The 24,551-nt window shown below is 35.6% G+C and overlaps 1 protein-coding gene and 1 long non-coding RNA gene across 2 annotated transcripts; one reads left to right on the forward strand and one right to left on the reverse strand.

Annotated features, from left to right (window-relative positions):
- Positions 1 to 1,952: 1,952 nt before the first annotated feature.
- Positions 1,953 to 2,435, reverse strand: LOC110869875. The gene has a single exon (XM_022119080.1). It carries the CDS (start codon positions 2,433 to 2,435, stop codon positions 1,953 to 1,955), a length of 483 nt encoding a protein of 160 aa, XP_021974772.1.
- A 19,751-nt stretch (positions 2,436 to 22,186) lies between these two features.
- On the forward strand, positions 22,187 to 24,194 carry LOC110871037. The gene is made up of 2 exons (XR_002553436.2): positions 22,187 to 22,493; positions 23,777 to 24,194. It is a non-coding gene; the product is annotated as an uncharacterized LOC110871037 (long non-coding RNA).
- The last annotated feature ends 357 nt before the right edge of the window (positions 24,195 to 24,551 follow it).

Genomic DNA, 24,551 nt, shown 5'->3' on the forward strand with positions numbered 1-24,551 from the left:
CTGGGTACTAATTCCCAAGTATCATTATCCTGTAGTGCAGTAAATTCGGTCCTCATAGCACTCAACCAATTAAAATCATTAAAGGCCTTGGCATAAGATTTGGGAACGGGTGAGATGGTATTTGGAGTGAGATGAATGTGTGTGGAACGGGATTTGGACCTCGTGGTCATGGGATGATGGTTAGTTAGCGGTGGGCCAGTGTGGGTTGGGGCCGTGGGATGTGGGCCAGGGGGGGCAGTAGAGGGTGGTGGTTGGGTGGGGGTAGAGGCCGTAGGTGGGGGGACAGTCGGAGTAGGTGGAAGGCGAGGACGTCGACTGTAAGTGATAGGGTAGGGTGTGGTAGGTGATGGTCGTGTGGGGGTAGGAGGGATGAACGAAAAACCTGGAGGTGGTGCGTCATCAAGGAAACGGTATGTGGTGGGTGGTTGTGGTATGGTGTAAGGAAACGTGTTTTCATCAAACGTGACATGACGCAAAATGTGGACCTTTCCAGTAGTGGGGTCGAAGCATCTGTAGCCCCGGAAATCTGGGGGATACCCGAGAAAAATGCACCGGATGGCTCGAGGGTGGAGTTTATGTGGTTGGGTCGCGGATGTGTTTGGGTAGCAGGCACACCATAAAACGCGCAAATGGTCGTAGTCGGGGTGTCGTAGGTAAAGGGCAAAGGTAGGGGTGTAAAAGTTTAATCTTTTGGTGGGTAAAATGTTATGAAGGTACGAGGCGGTGTGAAGGGCTTCGACCCAAAATATAGGAGGTAAGTTTGCGTGGATTAGGAGAGCGCGTATGATGTCGTTGAGACGACGAATCATGCGCTCGGCCCGGCCGTTTTGGGAGGATGTTTGGGGGCAGGAAAAACGAAATAGTAGGCCATGGTGAGTGGCAAAACTTTTGAAGGCATGGTTATCGAATTCGCCCCCAAGGTCACATTGAAAGGTTTTAATTTTACGTTGAAATTGTGTAAGGATTTGTTTATGGAATTTAGCAAAAGTGGGAAAGGCCTCGGATTTGAATTTAAGTGGGTAAACCCAAACAAAGTAGGAGAAATTGTCAACGAGCACCATGTAATATTCGTAACCGGTTTTGCTCGTGACTGGGGAGGTCCATAAGTCACAGTGGATAATATCAAATGGTGCAAAAGTAAAGGAATTAGAAACTGAGAAAGGTAAACGTTTACTATTTGAGAGTTGACATGAGTTGCAAACGTGAGACAAATTGTCTTTATTACAAGAAAAATTAAAAGTACGACGTAATAAAATTAAAACTTGATTCCCGGGATTGCCGAGACGCTCGTGCCAAGGCAGTGTTGGTGTGGAAAGAAAACATGCTTGCGGAGGCAGTTCTGGTGGAGTGAAAGGATAGAGGTCCCCGTTACTGTTGTGTCTTGAAAGTGTTCGTTTAGTGAAGAGATCCTTCAAAGAAAAACCAAACGGGTCAAATTCAATAGACACGTTGTTATCACGAGTAAAGCGTCATACAGAAATAAGGTTTCGAATTATTTGAGGGCTGTAAAGGACATTGGGTAAGATGTATGTTCGGTTTGGTAAAGGGTGAAAGCCAGTTCCCGTGCTTTTAATTGGAATACAAGTGCCATTACCGACCATAATTGACCTGTTTACAGGACAAGGATTAGGAATTAGAATTTTACCTGGATCTCTTGCCGAATGAGAGCCTGCTCTAGTGTCCATAATATCATTGGTCTAGGAATTGTTCGGATTCATCTGCATATTAGAGAGAGTTGCACTTAAATCAGATGGGCTTAGAGCATCATACCCGTAAGGTTGTGGTCCAAACTGAGGGGAGGAATAGTGACCCGAGGCAGTGAAATGGGCCGGAACATGTGATGGAGCCGATTGATTAAATGAGGGATGATTACTATTATTGGGCCTCCAATTGTTTTGGGTGGGGTAGGGGCAAGGGGGGTAGTCCACCAAGCCCAATTAGGATATGGTGAGTTAAAGGCCGATGCTTGGTTTCCTGCTGTCCAAAAGGAGCGACCATATCCAGAGGCACCTCCTCGGGTATCGCGTCTTCCTCCTCCTTTTGTAATTATTCCCGCCCCTTCCACGACCCCGTCCCCTTGTATTGTTGCTGCTGTGAGAGTCAGACGAGTGGTCAGAAGATGTTGTTAGGGCCGGCTGAGTCGTTGTGCTGTCGGAGCTGTTAGGGTTCGGTGCCACCAAAACTGAAGTGGCCGACCCTTTTTGTGCCTCAATACGGATTGCTTCATCTTGAAGAAAGGAAATAGCAAGATCCCAATCTGCATCTTTATTATTTATGAAAGAGGCGGTAGTATTGTATTCAGCGGGCAGACCACGTACCAACTGTAAGACCAGACGGGAGTCCGAGACCTGGTGATCAACATCGGCAAGCTGTGTGGCAAGACTTTGTAATTGTTGACAATAATCATCCAAGGAGGCACAAGCAGAAAGAGTCATGTTGCAGAATCGAGTTTCAAGAGCGGCGGCGCGGGCTTTCTTATTGCTGAGGTAGATCTTTTCGAGTTTGACCCAGGCTTGTCTGGCTGTTGTCGTATTGGGTAAGATTCGGGGCAGAATATTATCCGAAACGGTGCTGAGAATCCATTGCAGGACAAGAGCATCGAGCTCTTTCCATTGTGGATATTCGGGTCCTTATCGGATGGAGCAGGCGTACCGTCAATGTGATCGGAAACCTTGTAGGCGACGACATGGAGTTGGACCAATTGTACCCAAGACGAGTAGGTGACCGTGGTGCCATCCAGTGTACGAATCTTTGATTGTATGTTTGTGACCGAGTAGGCTGGGTGTAGGGAATTAGGTTTTTCGTCAGTTTTAGTCATGGCTGCTGATTGAAAAAAGAAAAAAAATGTAGGGCAGGGATGAAAGAGAGGGTAGAGAACTTAGGTATAGAACCGAAGCTCTGATACCATAAAAGTATTTGATTTCTGAATGAATCCTATTGAATAACAATACCCATTATATAGGGATAATATAATTGGTTAAAAAGGAAACACAATAATGTACAATTAACAAAGAGCACAATCTATTCCTAAAATTAAGTATTCTTCTGGAATATACTACAGCTAAGAGAAGGAACGCCTGGCGGAAGAAAAGGTTCGGTTGAACAAAGAAAAAAACGAACTAAAAGAATGGGACATAATGACATCCTATGTTAAAATTATCTCGAAGAAAAACGAGCTACTTTAAAAAAAATGCAAGAAAGAATCATGAAAAAGTATGAAAGTTCTTAGGATTTTAATTTTTTTAGGTAATGTTTTCTTTTTTTACAAGCTGTGTATGTAAGCCCGGATTTAACTTTTTACATATCTACTCGGATCCCCCCCCCCTAATCATGTATACTCGGATCCTCTTTTTTACCACAAACTCGAATCCACATCATCTCAATATTAAACTCGGAATACATCTAGGTAAACTCGGAGCAACTCTAATTATATAAACTCGAACATGTGGAACCATTATTGTCACACCCAGACCACGTAAGACAACAAAACATGGCGGAAACGTCGGGGAGTGTTGTAACAGAATCATTGTTTCAAAACACACGGAAATTTGAAGTTTCGTTTTATTAAACATTTACATCATCTTGAAATCTAAACAAACAAGTTAAACATAGTCTATCATTGTTATTAAGTCACTAAGGCCTCGTCCAGTCCTATGTGAGCATGCATCCTAGCAATCAACATCATTCAACAACACCTGAAACATATGTAAAAACAAAGTCAGCAAAGAAATGCTGGCGAGCATATAGGTTTATGAGAGCGTCGGATTCATGGCTAGTTTACATGTTGCAATACTAAATTAAAAACCTTGTTTTGAAAAGTATAGTATTGCGACATAATTAACCAACTCAAATCAAGTTGGTTATAATTTATAAAATCTCGTAGCCATGATTCTTAACCCCAAAACATTTATTTAATTAAATCAAAATGTAAAACATATCGTAAAAACTCATTAATAAAACTCGTATATAAAACTCGTATGGTTTATATTATTCAGAAAACATCATTGTGTGACATCGTTTCGGAATCGTTTACTCAAGTGGACTAAATAATGCCACGGCATGTAATATGATGAAAACACTTACATATAAGAAGTACCAGCAGCGTATCTACCATGTTTTCATCACATTACACCTGTCCCGTTATCTAAACACTAACCAAAAACCAATCGTTTACCCAAATCGTTTAACTCGTTAAAAATCGCTTCAGCCGTTTAAATCATTCTCATTTTAAATTGTGAAAACTACTTTTGGTCGTCTCGCTAATAACATCCAAACCTTCGTGACTCGACTATCTCGTAACTCGCATTAATAAACCACCAAAGGGTAAATTAACAATCACATATTCAGTCGTTACCCACCTAACCCACACATAACCATGGGTGCAGTCTGATAACGGGATTTGTCATATCCTATGGTACCATAACCTAATACTGGTTGGTTCGGCCAAAACTAATGAATGTTATTCGTTATGTAATTACAACCAACAAGTTTATTCACATTATCGAAATCGTTATTAATTTAATATAAACCATTTTAATCAATTTCGAAACCATCGTTAAAAACATCGAAATCATTTAACACATATGAATCACCCCAAAACAATCGAAAACAGTAAAATAGGGGAACTATGTACTCACTTGAGAATGCTTAGAAGTCTTGAACAACAACCAAGCAAAGCTAGAGGGAGCACGGAATCAATTAGCAACCTAATAACTATATAAATAAACCGGACCTAAGTCGGAAGATCGGATAGGATGAGGTTTTGTAAACCAAATGAGTATTGGAACTCATATGACATGGTTTAACAAAGCCTACATACTAAATCGAAACGTGACCTAAGTGCGTTCGACCCGTTACGACCCATTAAGGTAGCTTACACTACTTTAACGCGTCGTTCGCGCAAACGCGCGTTCGAGACGTTTAACTAGTCCTATGACAAGTATTATATGCCTAAACATGTTTAAATATGTTACATAATCAGTTAAGTGACAAAATTTTAGGATACATATGCTTAAAATCGAATTATGCATGAAAAGGGCATTTTGGTCATTTTCCTAAGGCATATAAACTACCTATCATACAACTACTTAAACTATGTGACCATAAGGTATAACCTCGAAAGGTTATTCCCAATACAACTATGGTCTCTAAACATGCTTGGTCGGATCCTAATGATCGACCAAACGGGTCGAGTTCGAAAGTCTATGCGGTTGTTTAGACCGCTTGACTTACGACTCTACACAATCACTAAACTAAAAGTGACGAGCTAAACATGTTAAAACATGTTTAGTTAAGTTAGAAAACAGGTTTTGATATCAAAACAAAGTGTTTTGATACCCAAGAGTAGTTTGGTTACAAAATACGCATGAATACGCATTTTGGCCGAAACTACGACTCGTCACTACGCCTAGTCAACGTGGTAATTAGTAGGTATAGTCACACGGGACTATAACCATCGTGATTACGCTCACGTTGTGAAGTTCAACGAACTTCGTGTTGACCAACTCGTGGTTAAAGCAGAAAGTCAAACACTGTTTGACTTTCGTGCTAAAAACGCATAAAAAGCACGAAAGAGACTTACAAAGGGTCCACACTAGGAAGTTTGATCCAACTTTGCTCAGGTATGAAGTGTTTAAACCTCAACTTAGAGCAAAATGAATCAAGTGTGAGTTGAAGTGAATGAAAGCATGGGTATTTATAGATTTTGGAGAACCGTTAGGATCGTTCCTCGCAAAACGTGCCTTGATCTAGACCTTACATGTGGGCACATGGTATTTCTAAACCATGGGACACTCAAAACAAGCAAATTCCAGCCCATAGAGTGCAAAACCTTGGGCTAAAACCACTAAAATCTCAAAAATGGACCAAGTTCAATGTATCTGCCAGAAATTTCAAAAATGGTCCCTCCACTTGTAAAACTTAATTTTTGGCACTTTTAAGCCCCGTTAACCCCATTTCAAGGCTCTAAAATGAAGGTAAAGTATAGGGAACTTGAAATGTGCTCAAAAATATCTCGGATGTCGGTTCCTTTGGTCATACGGTTGCGTTGTTCGGTTAATTACGACGGAAATCGTAACGAACGCAAAAACGATCCAAATTACGCGACGAATGGAATTTTATCATGCCAATCACTAAAATAAAATATTTTAATGATTACATAAATTTTTGGATGTCCGGATATATTTAGAACGCAAGATATGCGTGAAAATGCAAACTTATGCACTTTTTGATGCTTTTAGTCCCTGTTTGATCAAAAAGTTTATTTTAACATACCGAACCCCTCAAAGCCTATTTCTAAGCTATGTAAAGGATATTTAGCGTATGTTTAACTTATGATCAAGTTCCGGAATGTTCGTTACTGAACAAATCGGCATACTTCCGTAGTTTGACACAAATAGTCCCTGCGATCGAATAAACTTGTTTTCAACACACCAAACCATCCAAAACTTATTTCTAAGTTATGTGGAGGTTATTTAAGGTATGTTAAGCCTATGTCACTATTCCAGGGTGTTTGTCGCGTTAAACTGGCTGCATACGCACCAGTTTGCGTATAACTTTCCAGAAAGCGATTTAAAGCTTGAAATCGGACAAGAATTGATATGTGCAAATGATACACATATTTATACAAATCCCAAGTACGAAACACAACATTTCATTGATTTGGTATTTTTTTGATGGCCGTGGAGGCACAGATGTCACAGTTATAAATCCGGAAACTCTACAAGCAAAAGGAAATTCGGAAATATCATTTATCACATAAGTTCGGACATTTCATTCAAACAAGTTCGGACACTTCTTATGTACCCATGCTAAACTCAGACCCCCTAAGCATCCATATTAAATTCGGAACTCAAAAACAAATCCGGAACATGTATCACTTCTATAAATTCGGGGTTAATATGTAAATTTGAAACTGTATATATACACCCACAGAAGTCCGGACTCTCATTATTAATTATACCCGAACTTCATAGAGTTCGAGAATCAATAAACAAACCTCGGACGAATCCGCAAACTCGGATCCCCTCTAAACCCTCATAAACTTAGAAAAATATGTGATAACTTGGAAACATGTATTTGTTAATAAGTTCGGAGAAACAATATATATATATATATATATATATATATATATATAATAAACTCGGAACATTATATCAAACAAAAAAACTCGGACACATTATGTTGATAAACTCATAAACTTGTTTTATTAATAAATTCGGACTTAGCGTAAAGATTAACCCCGAACTTTTACCAACCCTAATCGCACAGTATCGATGTACAGTTTGCAGTTCTACGATCAAAAACCCTAATCAACAATGTCACGAATCAACACAACAGTTTAACAGTTCTAGCATTTCAATAGCATCAACAATATCTGATAAACAGTTTACGCATTCACATACAATCAATCACACATTCATCAGGCATATGCAATTAACCACAGATGATTGTTTGGATGTCTATGGTATGCATGAAATCACAGGAACAAAGATAACAATGTATAACATAAACACTTACCTTAGTTTGATTTAGCGTTTGTTCTTGGAGAATTGAAAGATCAAGGATTGCTGATTGTGTGTGAACTTGTGTAGCCAGAAATGATTAGATAAATGGTTAGAGAGTTACAACTGCCGTGCAGTGAGATTGTGAAGGAAGTTTAGGGTTTTGTGTTTTATTATAACTTCCCTAATATGCATAACACACCATGCAATGCAAGTTTCGTATAAACCGTCCGTTTATAATTATTATTCGAGTTAGTCACCAACTTTCGAGAATTAACTTGTATGTGTGTTCCGATAAATCCTCGAATTACCAACATAGACTCATTTAACTAACCATAGTTAAATGTTGTGCGTTCCGGTAATTCCCTGAATTACCAAAGTAGACTCATTTAATTAACCATAGTTAAATGCAGTGCTATGAATGTATGACTAAACTAATTGTGGTTAGGTTAATGTATTAACCTGAAATTGCGGGTTGTCACAGTTTAGTTACTAAGTTTAGTTGTTATGGTGTATTTGATTGTATAAATGTACAATAAAAGAAATTACATTGTATAATGTACGCTAAAATAATTGAGATACCCCTGAATTTTTTTTTCAACATCTGCCACTGTGTTTAGGCAAAGCTTATAACTATGTTTAGCTAAATGGGTCGTATTCATGTTAGCATGACGCATTTGCCTATTGAGCCACTTATGATTTTAGAAGTTGTTTGTGTATTAACTTGATCTACTTAGTACTTCTTATGTCAAAATATATAAAAAGTCGATACACATATATATTGTGTTCAGTTACAGGATTTTTAGGTTCGTGTAATTTTTGAGTTTGTGTCTAGTTTGACATGAAAAACTTTTAACACGGTGCGTTTAGTAGAGGGCATGTTTTGGGCATCGTGTTTATAGAGAGCATGAGAGATTCCACCGTAAAAATCGCTTCAGTTCACCTCTATAGTCTACTATTTCTCATCAGTACACCTCTATACTATATCTAATTGCGTAGTAAATACTATTTCCAAACTTTTTTTCTGTGTCACACATTAAATTAAAGTATATAAGTTTTACTTCTTTTCTTTTACAGTTTTACTTCTATGTTAATGTTAATGTATTGAGTTTATATGATTACATATACATAACTATCCCAAGTCGTCAGTGACTGAGAACTCTCAAAAAAATTTAGGCCTGGGCGACAAAAAGAATTGGACCCAAAATTGTGGTTAAGGTAAATGAATTAAAACAAGAGTAAATTGCTAAAATTGTCCCTGACGTTTATTCACATTTGCTAGATCCATCCAAAAAATGTTTTTTTTTTTTCTCATAGGAACACCACTGAGGTTTCAAAAAAGTTGCTAAATTCATCCAAAATGACTAACACTCTAACAAAACTAACTTGATAGAGGGGTAATTTAGTCACTGTCTTAATATATTTAATTTACCCTGTTTCTTTGACCCATATCAGCATTGGCAAGAGGCAACACTACAAAAAAGATAAGGTTAAAATCAATATGGTTTGCCTACCTTGTCTGTTCCATATATGTAGTCACAGTAAGTGAAGACGGATGCAAAGTAGCTTTGGCTTTGGCCTCCGACATAATGGTGATAGTCATGGTAATCCGGACCACCATTAAAGGGAATGTATTTGGTTAACGTCCATGGAAAATCATACCTGCCATAACTCAAGAATTAAGCACACAGTATACAATAAAAATACATGTTTTATTATGGAATCCAGTAAACAATTCTTAATGTTTTCATAATCGCAAAAGTTGCCATAGTAATATTTTTAAGAGCCATCATAAGTTGTTTCAAGACTTGTTTGTTTGACCCATATCAGCTGGCCTGTAACTAACAGACCTGCAATCTATCTAGCTGGCCTTCAACTAACAGACCTGTAAGTTGTTTCAACTAACAAACCTGTAAGTTGTTTCAAGACCTGTTTGTTTGACCCATATCAGCAGGTCTCAAAGAATCGTAAACAGGACAGAACGAACAGCCAGCTATTGTGCAGCGCAAACAAGACAGAACGAACAGCAAATTGTTGTGCAGCGTTGGCCAGCTGTACCAACAGCAGCAAACAAGACAGAACGAACAACAAGTTTAAACAAAGTACAAAATTACATTGAAGCCCATAACAATTTGTGCAGAATTACAAATACGGCTGACCAAAAAGTAATAGTGAAAATTACCAAAGTACCCCTAGGTTAACATTGCTTCTCGTGGTGTTAGTCATTTTGGATGGATTTAGAAACTTTTTTGAAACCTCGGTGGTTCCTATGAGAAAAAAACCTTTTTTGGATGGATCTAGCAAATGTGAATAAACGTCAGGGACGATTTTAGCAATTTACTCTTAAAACAATAAAACTTTGGTGGTGAAGCAACGACTTGAACTTTAGTCCTCTACATTATTTTGAGACGGTTTTTTCCATTCCACTACCAACATTATTTTCATAATAAATGGATGCATATACTAAATATATAATTTAATATATAAAAGCCTATAAAAACCTTTCGGACCTTTTGAAAATTTGGGTCTCGGGCGACAGCATGGGTTGACCGGCCCTGTAACTATCTCTATATAAAGCGTCAAAGATAAAAATAAAAAAAATCATCTTAATTTTGTTAAGATTGTTGCTTGTTTATCTTCTATTTCGATGTATTAGGTTACTATTTTATAAGGAAATAAAATTATCTTAGTACTTTTCATATGATTAAATTGTGTGTTAGAGCATTAACATTATGTTCTCTAAATTCTGTGAGAGGCTCATCGATATTATAGATAGAAGTTACGAGGGTTGTGAAAGAAGATTAGAGAAAATGTTAATGTTTACTTGTACATATGAGAAAACAGTGTTCGCCCTTATAATTTTTTTAATATTTTTAAAAAGTGGTTGTAAGTAGAGGAGAGGGAAAAAGTAATGATAAAAGTACAAAAAAAATATTGTTTAATTGAAAAGGTGGGAGAAATATAGTAATTTTAATATAATTATAGAGAAAAAGATGAAGGATACGATATGCTTAAAATCGAATTATGCATGAAAAGGGCATTTTGGTCATTTTCCTAAGGCATATAAACTACCTATGATACAACTACTTAAACTATGTGACCATAAGGTATAACCTCGAAAGGTTATTCCCTATACAACTATGGTCTCTAAACATGCTTGGTCGGATCCTAATGATCGACCAAACGGGCCGAGTTCGAAAGTCTATGCGGTTGTTTAGACCGCTTGACTTACGACTCTACACAATCACTAAACTAAAAGTGACGAGCTAAACATGTTAAAACATGTTTAGTTAAATTAGAAAACAGGTTTTGATATCAAAACAAAGTGTTTTGATACCCAAGAGTAGTTTGGTTACAAAATACGCATGAATACGCATTTTGGCCGAAACTACGACTCGTCACTACGCCTAGTCAACGTGGTAATTAGTAGGTATAGTCACACGGGACTATAACCATCGTGATTACGCTCACGTTGTGAAGTTCAACGAACTTCGTGTTGACCAACTCGTGGTTAAAGCAGAAAGTCAAACACTGTTTGACTTTCGTGCTAAAAACGCATAAAAAGCACGAAAGAGACTTACAAAGGGTCCACACTAGGAAGTTTGATCCAAGTTTGCTCAGGTATGAAGTGTTTAAACCTCAACTTAGAGCAAAATGAATCAAGTGTGAGTTGAAGTGAATGAAAGCATGGGTATTTATAGATTTTGGAGAACCGTTAGGATCGTTCCTCGCAAAACGTGCCTTGATCTAGACCTTACATGTGGGCACAAGGTATTTCTAAACCATGGGACACTCAAAACAAGCAAATTCCAGCCCATAGAGTGCAAAACCTTGGGCTAAAACCACTAAAATCTCAAAAATGGACCAAGTTCAATGTATCTGCCAGAAATTTCAAAAATGGTCCCTCCACTTGTAAAACTTAATTTTTGGCACTTTTAAGCCCCGTTAACCCCATTTCAAGGCTCTAAAATGAAGGTAAAGTATAGGGAACTTGAAATGTGCTCAAAAATATCTCGGATGTCGGTTCCTTTGGTCATACGGTTGCGTTGTTCGGTTAATTACGACGGAAATCGTAACGAACGCAAAAACGATCCAAATTACGCGACGAATGGAATTTTATCATGCCAATCACTAAAATAAAATATTTTAATGATTACATAAGTTTTTGGATGTCCGGATATATTTAGAACGCAAGATATGCGTGAAAATGCAAACTTATGCACTTTTTGATGCTTTTAGTCCCTGTTTAATCAAAAAGTTTATTTTAACATACCGAACCCCTCAAAGCCTATTTCTAAGCTATGTAAAGGATATTTAGCGTATGTTTAACTTATGATCAAGTTCCGGAACGTTCGTTACTGAACAAATCGGCATACTTCCGCAGTTTGACACAAATAGTCCCTGCGATCGAATAAACTTGTTTTCAACACACCAAACCATCCAAAACTTATTTCTAAGTTATGTGGAGGTTATTTAAGGTATGTTAAGCCTATGTCACTATTCCGGGGTGTTTGTCGCGTTAAACTGGCTGTATACGCACCAGTTTGCGTATAACTTTCCAGAAAGCGATTTAAAGCTTGAAATCGGACAAGAATTGATATGTGCAAATGATACACATATTTATACAAATCCCAAGTACGAAACACAACATTTCATTGATTTGGTATTTTTTTGATGGCCGTGGAGGCACAGATGTCACAGTTATAAATCCGGAAACTCTACAAGCAAAAGGAAATTCGGAAATATCATTTATCACATAAGTTCGGACATTTCATTCAAACAAGTTCGGACACTTCTTATGTACCCATGCTAAACTCAGACCCCCTAAGCATCCATATTAAATTCGGAACTCAAAAACAAATCCGGAACATGTATCACTTCTATAAATTCAGGGTTAATATGTAAATTTGAAACTGTATATATACACCCACAGAAGTCCAGACTCTCATTATTAATTATACCCGAACTTCATAGAGTTCGAGAATCAATAAACAAACCTCGTACGAATCCGCAAACTCGGATCCCCTCTAAACCCTCATAAACTTAGAAAAATATGTGATAACTTGGAAACATGTATTTGTTAATAAGTTCGGAGAAACAATATATATATATATATATATATATATATATATATATATATATATATATATATAATAAACTCGGAACATTATATCAAACAAAAAAACTCGGACACATTATGTTGATAAACTCATAAACTTGTTTTATTAATAAATTCGGACTTAGCGTAAAGATTAACCCCGAACTTTGACCAACCCTAATCGCACAGTATCGATGTACAGTTTGCAGTTCTACGATCAAAAACCCTAATCAACAATGTCACGAATCAACACAACGGTTTAACAGTTCTAGCATTTCAATAGCATCAACAATATCTGATAAACAGTTTACGCATTCACATACAATCAATCACACATTCATCAGGCATAAGCAATTAACCACAGATGATTGTTTGGATGTCTATGGTATGCATGAAATCACAGGAACAAAGATAACAATGTATAACATAAACACTTACCTTAGTTTGATTTAGCGTTTGTTCTTGGAGAATTGAAAGATCAAGGATTGCTGATTGTGTGTGAACTTGTGTAGCCAGAAATGATTAGATAAATGGTTAGAGAGTTACAACTGCCGTGCAGTGAGATTGTGAAGGAAGTTTAGGGTTTTGTGTTTTATTATAACTTCCCTAATATGCATAACACACCATGCAATGCAAGTTTCGTATAAACCGTCCGTTTATAATTATTATTCGAGTTAGTCACCAACTTTCGAGAATTAATGTATGTGTGTTCCGATAAATCCTCGAATTACCAACATAGACTCATTTAACTAACCATAGTTAAATGTTGTGCGTTCCGGTAATTCCCTGAATTACCAAAGTAGACTCATTTAATTAACCATAGTTAAATGCAGTGCTATGAATGTATGACTAAACTAATTGTGGTTAGGTTAATGTATTAACCTGAAATTGCGGGTTGTCACAGTTTAGTTACTAAGTTTAGTTGTTATGGTGTATTTGATTGTATAAATGTACAATAAAAGAAATTACATTGTATAATGTACGCTAAAATAATTGAGATACCCCTGAATTTTTTTTTCAACATCTGCCACTGTGTTTAGGCAAAGCTTATAACTATGTTTAGCTAAATGGGTCGTATTCATGTTAGCATGACGCATTTGCCTATTGAGCCACTTATGATTTTAGAAGTTGTTTGTGTATTAACTTGATCTACTTAGTACTTCTTATGTCAAAATATATAAAAAGTCGATACACATATATATTGTGTTCAGTTACAGGATTTTTAGGTTCGTGTAATTTTTGAGTTTGTGTCTAGTTTGACATGAAAAACTTTTAACACGGTGCGTTTAGTAGAGGGCATGTTTTGGGCATCGTGTTTATAGAGAGCATGAGAGATTCCACCGTAAAAATCGCTTCAGTTCACCTCTATAGTCTACTATTTCTCATCAGTACACCTCTATACTATATCTAATTGCGTAGTAAATACTATTTCCAAACTTTTTTTCTGTGTCACACATTAAATTAAAGTATATAAGTTTTACTTCTTTTCTTTTACAGTTTTACTTCTATGTTAATGTTAATGTATTGAGTTTATATGATTACATATACATAACTATCCCAAGTCGTCAGTGACTGAGAACTCTCAAAAAAATTTAGGCCTGGGCGACAAAAAGAATTGGACCCAAAATTGTGGTTAAGGTAAATGAATTAAAACAAGAGTAAATTGCTAAAATTGTCCCTGACGTTTATTCACATTTGCTAGATCCATCCAAAAAATGTTTTTTTTTTTTCTCATAGGAACACCACTGAGGTTTCAAAAAAGTTGCTAAATTCATCCAAAATGACTAACACTCTAACAAAACTAACTTGATAGAGGGGTAATTTAGTCACTGTCTTAATATATTTAATTTACCCTGTTTCTTTGACCCATATCAGCATTGGCAAGAGGCAACACTACAAAAAAGATAAGGTTAAAATCAATATGGTTTGCCTACCTTGTCTGTTCCATATATGTAGTCACAGTAAGTGAAGACGGATGCAAAGTAGCTTTGGCTTTGGCCTCCGACATAATGGTGATAGTCATGGTAATCCGGACCACCATTAAAGGGAATGTATTTGGTTAACGTCCATGGAAAATCATACCTGCCATAACTCAAGAATTAAGCACACAGTATACAATAAAAATACATGTTTTATTATGGAATCCAGTAAACAATTCTTAATGTTTTCATAATCGCAAAAGTTGCCATAGTAATATTTTTAAGAGCCATCATAAGTTGTTTCAAGACTTGTTTGTTTGACCCATATCAGCTGGCCTGTAACTAACAGACCTGCAATCTATCTAGCTGGCCTTCAACTAACAGACCTGTAAGTTGTTTCAACTAACAAACCTGTAAGTTGTTTCAAGACCTGTTTGTTTGACCCATATCAGCAGGTCTCAAAGAATCGTAAACAGGACAGAACGAACAGCCAGCTATTGTGCAGCGCAAACAAGACAGAACGAACAGCAAATTGTTGTGCAGCGTTGGCCAGCTGTACCAACAGCAGCAAACAAGACAGAACGAACAACAAGTTTAAACAAAGTACAAAATTACATTGAAGCCCATAACAATTTGTGCAGAATTACAAATACGGCTGACCAAAAAGTAATAGTGAAAATTACCAAAGTACCCCTAGGTTAACATTGCTTCTCGTGGTGTTAGTCATTTTGGATGGATTTAGAAACTTTTTTGAAACCTCGGTGGTTCCTATGAGAAAAAAACCTTTTTTGGATGGATCTAGCAAATGTGAATAAACGTCAGGGACGATTTTAGCAATTTACTCTTAAAACAATAAAACTTTGGTGGTGAAGCAACGACTTGAACTTTAGTCCTCTACATTATTTTGAGACGGTTTTTTCCATTCCACTACCAACATTATTTTCATAATAAATGGATGCATATACTAAATATATAATTTAATATATAAAAGCCTATAAAAACCTTTCGGACCTTTTGAAAATTTGGGTCTCGGGCGACAGCATGGGTTGACCGGCCCTGTAACTATCTCTATATAAAGCGTCAAAGATAAAAATAAAAAAAATCATCTTAATTTTGTTAAGATTGTTGCTTGTTTATCTTCTATTTCGATGTATTAGGTTACTATTTTATAAGGAAATAAAATTATCTTAGTACTTTTCATATGATTAAATTGTGTGTTAGAGCATTAACATTCTGTTCTCTAAATTCTGTGAGAGGCTCATCGATATTATAGATAGAAGTTACGAGGGTTGTGAAAGAAGATTAGAGAAAATGTTAATGTTTACTTGTACATATGAGAAAACAGTGTTCGCCCTTATAATTTTTTTAATATTTTTAAAAAGTGGTTGTAAGTAGAGGAGAGGGAAAAAGTAATGATAAAAGTACAAAAAAATATTGTTTAATTGAAACGGTGGGAGAAATATAGTAATTTTAATATAATTATAGAGAAAAAGATGAAGGATACGATGTGAATGCTCAAATTATTATCTTATATTTGGATACTAGGTTAAAACCCCGTGTATTACACGGATTGCATAAATATAATTTTATATAATAAATAGTTAAGATTTATCTTTTAAAAATGAACTTTAATCTACTATTTAATTATTATAACATTTTACTTTATTAAATATGTATTCTTAACTAATTTTTTGTTTAAAATTATGATTATTATTTAATATGATCATAATAAAAATAAACGTTTATATTCTTATCTAACTTTTTGTTTAAAATTATTATTATTATTAGAGTAAATTACGATTTTAGCCCAAAAAAAGAATTTTTTTAACATCTGAGCCTCCAACGTCTTTTTTTCTTACCCTTTTGGCCCCAAGCGTTTTTTTTCCTAACTCTTTTGGCTCCAACATTTAATGGATGAGGTTAGTGTTAGGGGCCAAAAGGGTTAGAAAAAAAGACGTTGGGGGATCACATGTTAAAAAATTCTTTATTGGACTAAAAGGGTAAAAGTGATATAACCGCATCGGCCAAAATCGTAATTTACTCTTATTATTATTACTTAATATGATCAAATAAAAACAAATTAATATCCTTATCTAGGGTAAGGTTATTATAAAAAAGACCAAAAGTGTGAGAAAGGTAAGAAAGAATCTCAGCCATTAGATCTAAATTAATTGAAAAGGGTAAACAAGTAATTTTATCATTAATTCAATTAATTAAAAACTTCCCATAACCGCCACCTTAATTATAGGAAGTATATAACACCATTCAGCAAGTATATAACACCATTCAGTAAGTATATAACACCATTCAGCATTCAGCAAATATATAACACCATTCAGCAAGTATATAACATCATTCATTGACTAAACTTGACTAAACATCTGATCGAAACATATTTTTTCTCTATATAACTATAGCAATATGGTACTCATATTAAAGATAAAAAAACGCTCGTTATTATGGTGTAATTTTTTTTTAAAAAAAGTTACGTATAAAAAGTTATTGACGTTTTAAAAAGACGGGGGTAAGTTACATGTGCATTACCTAATTTCTAGTGGGTTTAAAAGACTATATTGTCCCTAGATATTTCAAATCAGTCCAAATTAATGAAAATATTTTACAATTTGGTCTCTATTGATCTCAACCATTAGATCAAAAGATCTACTAGCTGAGATTCTTTCTTACCCTTCTCACACTTTAGGCCTTTTTTACACGATCCTCTACCTCCTTATCTAAATATTTATTCTTATCTAATATTTTTGTTTTAAATTATTATTTTATTTAATATTTAGTCTTAACCTCATCCATTAAATGTTAGGAGCCAAAAGGGTTAGGAAAAAAGACGCTCGGGGCCAAAGGGTTAGAAAAAAAGACGTTGGGGGATCACATGTTAAAAAATTCTTTTTGGACTAAAAGGGTAAAAGTGATATAACCACAGGGGCCAAAATCGTAATTTTGCTCTTATTATTATTACTTAATATGATCAAAACAAAAACAAATTATTATCCTTATCTAAATATTTAGTCTTATATAATATTTTTGTTTAAAATTATTATTTTATTTAATATGAGAGATAAATAAAAAAATAAGGTGAGAAAACACCAGAAAGTGACACGTGGCCAAAAAAGATTTTTATTTATTAGTATAGAAAGATATTAAATTAATATTAATATTGTATATAGATATTAATTTGCTAACATTGGAAGGGATAGTGACAATTTTATCATAAGTGATGTTAAATATACCTAAAAGTCAACCTTTTAAGAGAGAAAATGATGGGTAGGAGAGAGAAATTGGTTGTCATTAACTACCCCAATCATTAATTATCATTTGAATTTAAAAAAAAATATATCCACAACTTTAATTTTATAAATCATAATATTAATTACTAATTGTAACAGTAACAATATTTAATAAAAATGAGGGAAAAAAAGAACTCTATGAATCAAAGTAAAAAGAAAAAAATAGGTGGTTCAAAATTTAAATGTGATTTTATTTTTGGACTTGATGATCCTAATTGATTAATCATATATGAAATGGGGATATATAACAAACAGTGATTAGAATCCAACGGGAAACAACATTTTCTAAAATGGGGATATATAACAAAAGTATTATAAAATAAAATAACATAAAAAACATAATTATTACTTAGGATTATTACATATATTCCCCTATTAAGAACCTTAATTACATATTTCCCCAACCTAAAATTTATATTACATATTTCCCTCTTACAGCAAAATGACACATATACCCTTACAACATAAAAGAAATTATACCCCATACAAACACTGAATTGCAATGATTCCCAGGCATAAACATTAAAGCTATGTACAAATTGCAATGATTCCCAGGCATAAACATTAAACCTATGTACAAATCAGTGGCTCCAGATACTTAAATTAGACCACCCGTAGTGGGGCGTTATTTTTAAAAAAAAATTGAAAAAAAAAACGCCTAAAAACGCCGGACCCCCATTACATAGGGCATTATATGGGGTTTTTTTTTTTTTGAAAAAAAGGTAACCAGCGTTTTATTAACAACGCCCAAAACAACTTGCATGTGACCAATGGGAGTGGTCCAAGGTTTGACTGGCCAATGATAAATAGTTTGCATTTTTTTTTCCTTTTTAATGATTGGAAGGGGCATTATTTGGGCATTATTCCCACTACGCCACTTTTGCAATAACGCCCCATGCTGACTAGACTGTCACGTGTCGAATAATGCCCCATGGTGGGGGGCATTATTTTGTTTAACCACTACACATGGTCTTAGTATAAAACCAAATTAAAGAAGCAAACAGAAAGACTAAATGAAAAGTAATAGAGAACACGGTTATGTTTTAAGGGTTTCAAGCTTAGACCATGGGGAATGGTGGGGCTTGGGTTGGGCATTTGTTGACACGTGGAATGGGGTGGCAGACATGGGTTAAACCCACATTCAACACGGTATGGTAGGCCGGGGGTTTCACTACAAGAAATTGGGGTGTTTACCCACACATAATTTACCTACACATGTAAATGTGTGGGTATTTACCTACACATGTTTGTATATGTGTGGGTAATAGTTGATGATATATTTTCACAATGATTAACACTTAATATGTGTTGGTAATACATTTTTGCCACACTTGGTGTTGGTGGGAAAATTTCCCCTCCAAAATTGCCTACACATGTAGCAAATTTTCGTCATGTGTAGCTAAATTATCTACACATATTTAAAAAAACTAATACATATGCAGGTAAATGATTATGTTTACTAACACATAAGAATTTAAAAAAAAATATGTAGATAAACTAAGTTACTATATACTTTTTTTTTTTGAAAATGACAAGGCAAATTAAATACCTACACATGATTAAAAATATACAATTTGTGTAGATGTTACATGCCTATAAAGTAAGTAAATATATATTTTTAGATGATGTGACAAAACAAATATCTACACATATTTAAAAATGTACAATATGTGTAGATATTGAATACATATAAAATAAATAATTAAATCTTTTTTAAGATGACGTGGCAAAAAATACCTACACATATTTAGAAATGTACAATATGTGTAGATATTGAACACATAAAAAATAGGGTCATTTACATATATCCCCTTATTAAAGTCACTTATTACATATTTACCCAATCCTTAAAATCAATTACACACACACACACACACATATATATATATATATATATATATTACATATTTCCCCTCCTTAATCTATATATATTACATATTTATCCATTTCAGTAAAATTACTATTATTAAATTACTATTATACTCTTAATAAAACTCATTCTAAGTTCTAATATTAATTATTAATATCTATTAACAGAAGGATGAAAATGAATAGTCTTTTGATCCTGGTCATCCATGTGTATTAACTTGGGTTAATCTGGGTTATTGGCCCATCTTGTGTCATCTCAGTCTTCTTACGCGTGTAAAAAAAAGGCCACGCTCACCTTTTTCCCCACCAGCACACAAAACTCAGTGAATTACCAACCATAAAAGGGTTATTGGATTTTATCACCCTTAACTATCGGTCTTTGACCGTTGCCACCCGCAACTAACACTTTTGGCACCTAGCACCCCCAACTTGACTTTTTGTTTGTAATGGCACCACCCAGTTAAATCTCCACTAACTGAGTTTGTCTTTTGTCCCAAGTGGCACAACCAAGCTTACATGAACAGGATTACATGGCGATTACGTGTCACTGTATCTCTATTCATCTCCCTCACACAAAACACACACAAAACACGCACACCATCATCATCATTCTCTTTCTTCTCTGCAAGTGATCATCGGTCAAACCCAACCAGCTCAAGCAATTAATGAAATCTCACTCAAAAATCATAAAACCCATGTTTATAACAAGACTATAAATCTGTTACATCTCACTCACAAATCACAAACACCCATCTTTGAACATTCTCAACTGCTATCGTAAGAGATGATTCAATCTGAAGTTCTACAACATACCCATCTCGATCGCTTCATCTACCGATGAAAATCTTGCATCTGCGCTTCAATTAAGGTATTCATCTTTAATTCCTGTTGTATCCCTAATTTTACTTTTTTGTTTGATTAATTTATGTTGATTTTGATCACAAAGTTGCTGATTTCATGCTCTGTTTCTTTAATTCCTGCTGTTTTACTTGATGTACATAGTTATAATTCTCTTTTTAGTTTTTTCAGGGAGATTGAAGAGGAATGGGGCGGAATTGGGGGTTAGGGTTTTGGTGTATTGGCCTGATTCGATTGATTGGAGGAGGGTTTGGATTGAGGTTTGAAGGGGTGTGGAAAGAGGTGGGGTTTGATTGGGAGGAAGGGTGCAATGGAGAAGACGAAGCTCGTAGGTGTGGTGGGTTTGCAGGATCGCCATTAAAGAGAATGGTGATGATGGTGTGTGTGTTTTGGAGTTGTCTGTGTTATAAAGAAGGAGATGAGGTTTACATACACATCATTTCCACGTAATCATCTCCAACTCAGCAAACTTGTGCCACGTCAGAAAAAAAAAACAAACTCAGCTAGTGGAGATTTAACTGGGTGGTGCCATTGCAAACAAAAAGTCAAGTTGGGGGTGCCGGGTGTCAAAGTGTTAGTTGCGGGTGGCAACGGCCTTTGGTGATAAAATCCAATAACCCACCCTAAAAACCAGAACAAAGGAAGCCGGTGGTGTGCGTAGCGTAACCCGGAATATGGACAGCCGGAGGCGGTGGAGGGTGGAGAGGATGAAGGAAACGGAGGAGTTGCCAGCGGGAGTTTGGGAATAACGGAAATGCCTCCGGTGACCGTCCGTCAGCGTTCTTCATAACGTTTGATTTTTCCGTTTAGGTATTAGGATTTGTGCTTCATTTTTGAATTAGTTTGGTATATATACTCATCTAACAGCATCGATCTTTTGGGTCTTACTTCTGGATTTCAGCAATTAGGGTTCCAATTTCAGTGTTCTTCACTCCGATTGTAGGTGCGCTTGATGCTTACCATTGATTGTGGTTGGAAAAAGGGTTGCACTGATGCAGAGCTCAAGAATGCTTACAAGAAGCTTTCACTGGTAACCAATATTGATCTAAAGTGAGTTGTTTGTTTTAGAGTTTGATACCATATTCAAAAGTTTTTTTTTTATCGTTTGGTAATTAGAGATGGAACCCAGATTGTTGTTCTGCATTAGGAAACTTAAACATGTGGAAGAAGCAAAGAATAAGTTTCAGGCAATACAAGAAGCCTATTCTGGTAATTAATGTATTTGGTTTTGTTAATAAAGGTGTTATCTTGAATGATCTTGTAGTATTAAAATTCCTTTTTATAATGTTTACAGATATTTGTGTTAATAAGTTGTTCACTTGCAATTTTGTGTTTCATAATTGATAATGTCGCAATGAAGTGCAGTGGTGATCATCATGCCTATCATTTTTTTGTTGCTTTGGGATGGCTTATAGAATACATGTCTTTCCAATCACATGATAGCAAAGAGGTCTAGGAGAGTCAGTGAATCACATGTTTATTGTACTGATAGCACCCATTTTCTTCTTTATATTAATTTACGTTTTTACCCCTCGCTGATATTTTGATAGCAAGGATGGTGTGATATTGTTGGATCTATTGAAGAAATTCTACTAGCAAGAAAGTCATTGCTACCGTATTCAAGAAAACAATAGGTATGCCAAAGAAGAGCAAGAACATGGCATCAAGAATCAGTTAAAATCTACTGGCAAGAAAGTCATTGCTTCAAATCTTCATTCCGATTTAACAAATGAGAAAGTGGCCCAATCTCAATCTGACGGCTTTGATTCTACTCCTATCAAGTCAACTACCATTCAAGAAGCTCCTGCTTTGTTGTCTATCAAGTCAAAGCCCAAGTCAAAACCAGTAAAGGATTCGGTTCAGTCAAGATCTCATAGAAATCCCAAAGAGAGGTCCACAAGTGTGGGTAATCAGGGAAAGAAACGGCTATCACTTCCCAGTAACGGTTAGTTCATCTCTCTCTCTCTCTCTCTCTCTCTGTATGTGTGTGTGTTGCAGTAATACAAGGGTTATATCTGATGACGGTGAATACATTTCACACATCTCTTATGTACTTCCCACCATCATGCCAAAAAACGGTGCTTAGTGGTAGATTTATATATGAGAGCTCGAGCTCGGCTTGTTGGTAGTTTCTCAAGCTCGGGCTTGGCTCGTTTATTATCTATTAACAAATATATTATGTAAAAGTAATATAAATAAAAGACTCGTTTAGGCTCCCGAGCTCGATAAGTGAAGCTCGAGCCCGGGCTCGTTTTATAAAAAGCTTATTTATGATTTGGGCTCAGCTCGTAAACAAGTTTAAATAAGCTCGGTTCGGCTCGTTTACTACACAACTTGAAATACGGGGTAAATGTTATTAAATATTAATAAAAACTAATATTACACTAAGGTTCGACGAGCCTGAATGACGAGCTTCACATGCCATGCTCGAGCTCGATAAATAAATGAGCTTTATTTTAGGCTCAGGCTCGACTAGGGCTTGATAAGGATTGATTGACGAGCTTCACATGCCAGGCTCAAGCTCGAGCTCGATAAATAAACGAGCTTTATTTTAGACTCAAGCTCGGCTCGGGCTCGATAAGGCTCGGCTCGTTTGCACCTCTAGTGGGTTGGGTATTGGGTCAAAATAGGCAAACTTTTTTTATGGGTCAAATGGGATTGGACCTGGTTAGTGTGTCAAGTGTGATTACATTATTTACCTATTTTACTGTTAAGAAATAAAACATAACGCAAACTGACTCACTTGTAAGTAAATGAGTTGAACTTGTCTTCTAATAGTCTATTGGTAGGTGTACAATATACTTTATGTTTATTGAGAATGTATAAACTAGCCAAACATGCTACCGTGCTTGTTACAACCAATTATGCATTAAATACTACTTCAAAAGATGGCATACCACCTGGTTTACCATCGTGTTATATTGTTATTTTGTTTCATTGTAGCTACACGAGCACACAATTAATCTTATTAAAAAAGATGTAATGTTCAGTTATTCACAAGTTGGACTTGATGAAATTATTTGACCAATAGGCACAAGCCAATCAGATGCTGAAATAGAAATGGTCAGATCTAGATCTATTCGATATGATTGTATTTGTTTCAGTACCTTTATTTTACGCTCAACCCATTTGACTTGTCTCTTAAGCTTCTTCTATTTGATCCGTTATAAATAAAACATAATCCGATTCGACTCGCTCTTAAGTTAATGGGCCAAAACATATGGACAGGGAAAGGTGTTGGGAGCTCAAATAGCAAGGTTTCACAACCGACAAAAGCCAATTAAGATATTTTTCAAGTCAAATGGAAGTCAACAAGATCATATAAACAACTGCTGATGGATGCTTGTATATACATGAGTTATTTAGCGCATCAAGTTGCAACCGAATTGCTGAGATGTTTTCTCAATAATTATTACAATGTTCTTTAGTAATGTTGTGTCTGTCGGATGGTGTGTCATTACTTTGTAACTACCAATGTGTATGTTGTATTACCGGACATTTGTTTGGGTACCAGATGAGGTGGACATCAAGCACTAAAGTGGGTGCTTGGTGTATGTTGATGAAGTTCATTTGTAGTTTTGAGTTTTTTTTGTTCAAGTATGTATCAGGTAATTTATAGTTTGTTCTTATTTAAGTCAATAATTCATAATTGTGCTGAATGGACAATAAATATGACCATATATATTTATATTATTTGGGGTATGTTTTTACAGTGATGTTTATGTTGTACATGATTTTACATATAGATGCAAGAAAATATTTTGTGTTATCTTGATTTGTTCCAAAAGTCTTTAGAAAAATGTATAAAAGTAATCATTTTTTATGCTGGTTTGTGAAACTATCGAGTTGGAGGTCTCACTTGAAACATGCAAACCTTCATCGGAGTCGCCTTAGCGTGCCGCAACGCGCGCAGGGTTATAAACCTAGTTTAATTAAAATTGAAATTACCATTTTACGTTTTATTATCAAACGAAATCAATCAAACAAAAAAAACAACAAACAC

This window comes from Helianthus annuus, chromosome 14 (assembly GCF_002127325.2).
Source record: "Helianthus annuus cultivar XRQ/B chromosome 14, HanXRQr2.0-SUNRISE, whole genome shotgun sequence".
In the NCBI taxonomy this organism is placed as follows: domain Eukaryota; kingdom Viridiplantae; phylum Streptophyta; class Magnoliopsida; order Asterales; family Asteraceae; genus Helianthus; species Helianthus annuus.

Coding starts and splice junctions, on each gene's coding strand:
- LOC110869875 (XM_022119080.1), bottom strand. CDS start 2,435: ATGACTCTTTCTGCTTGTGCCTCCTTGGATGATTATTGTCAACAATTA.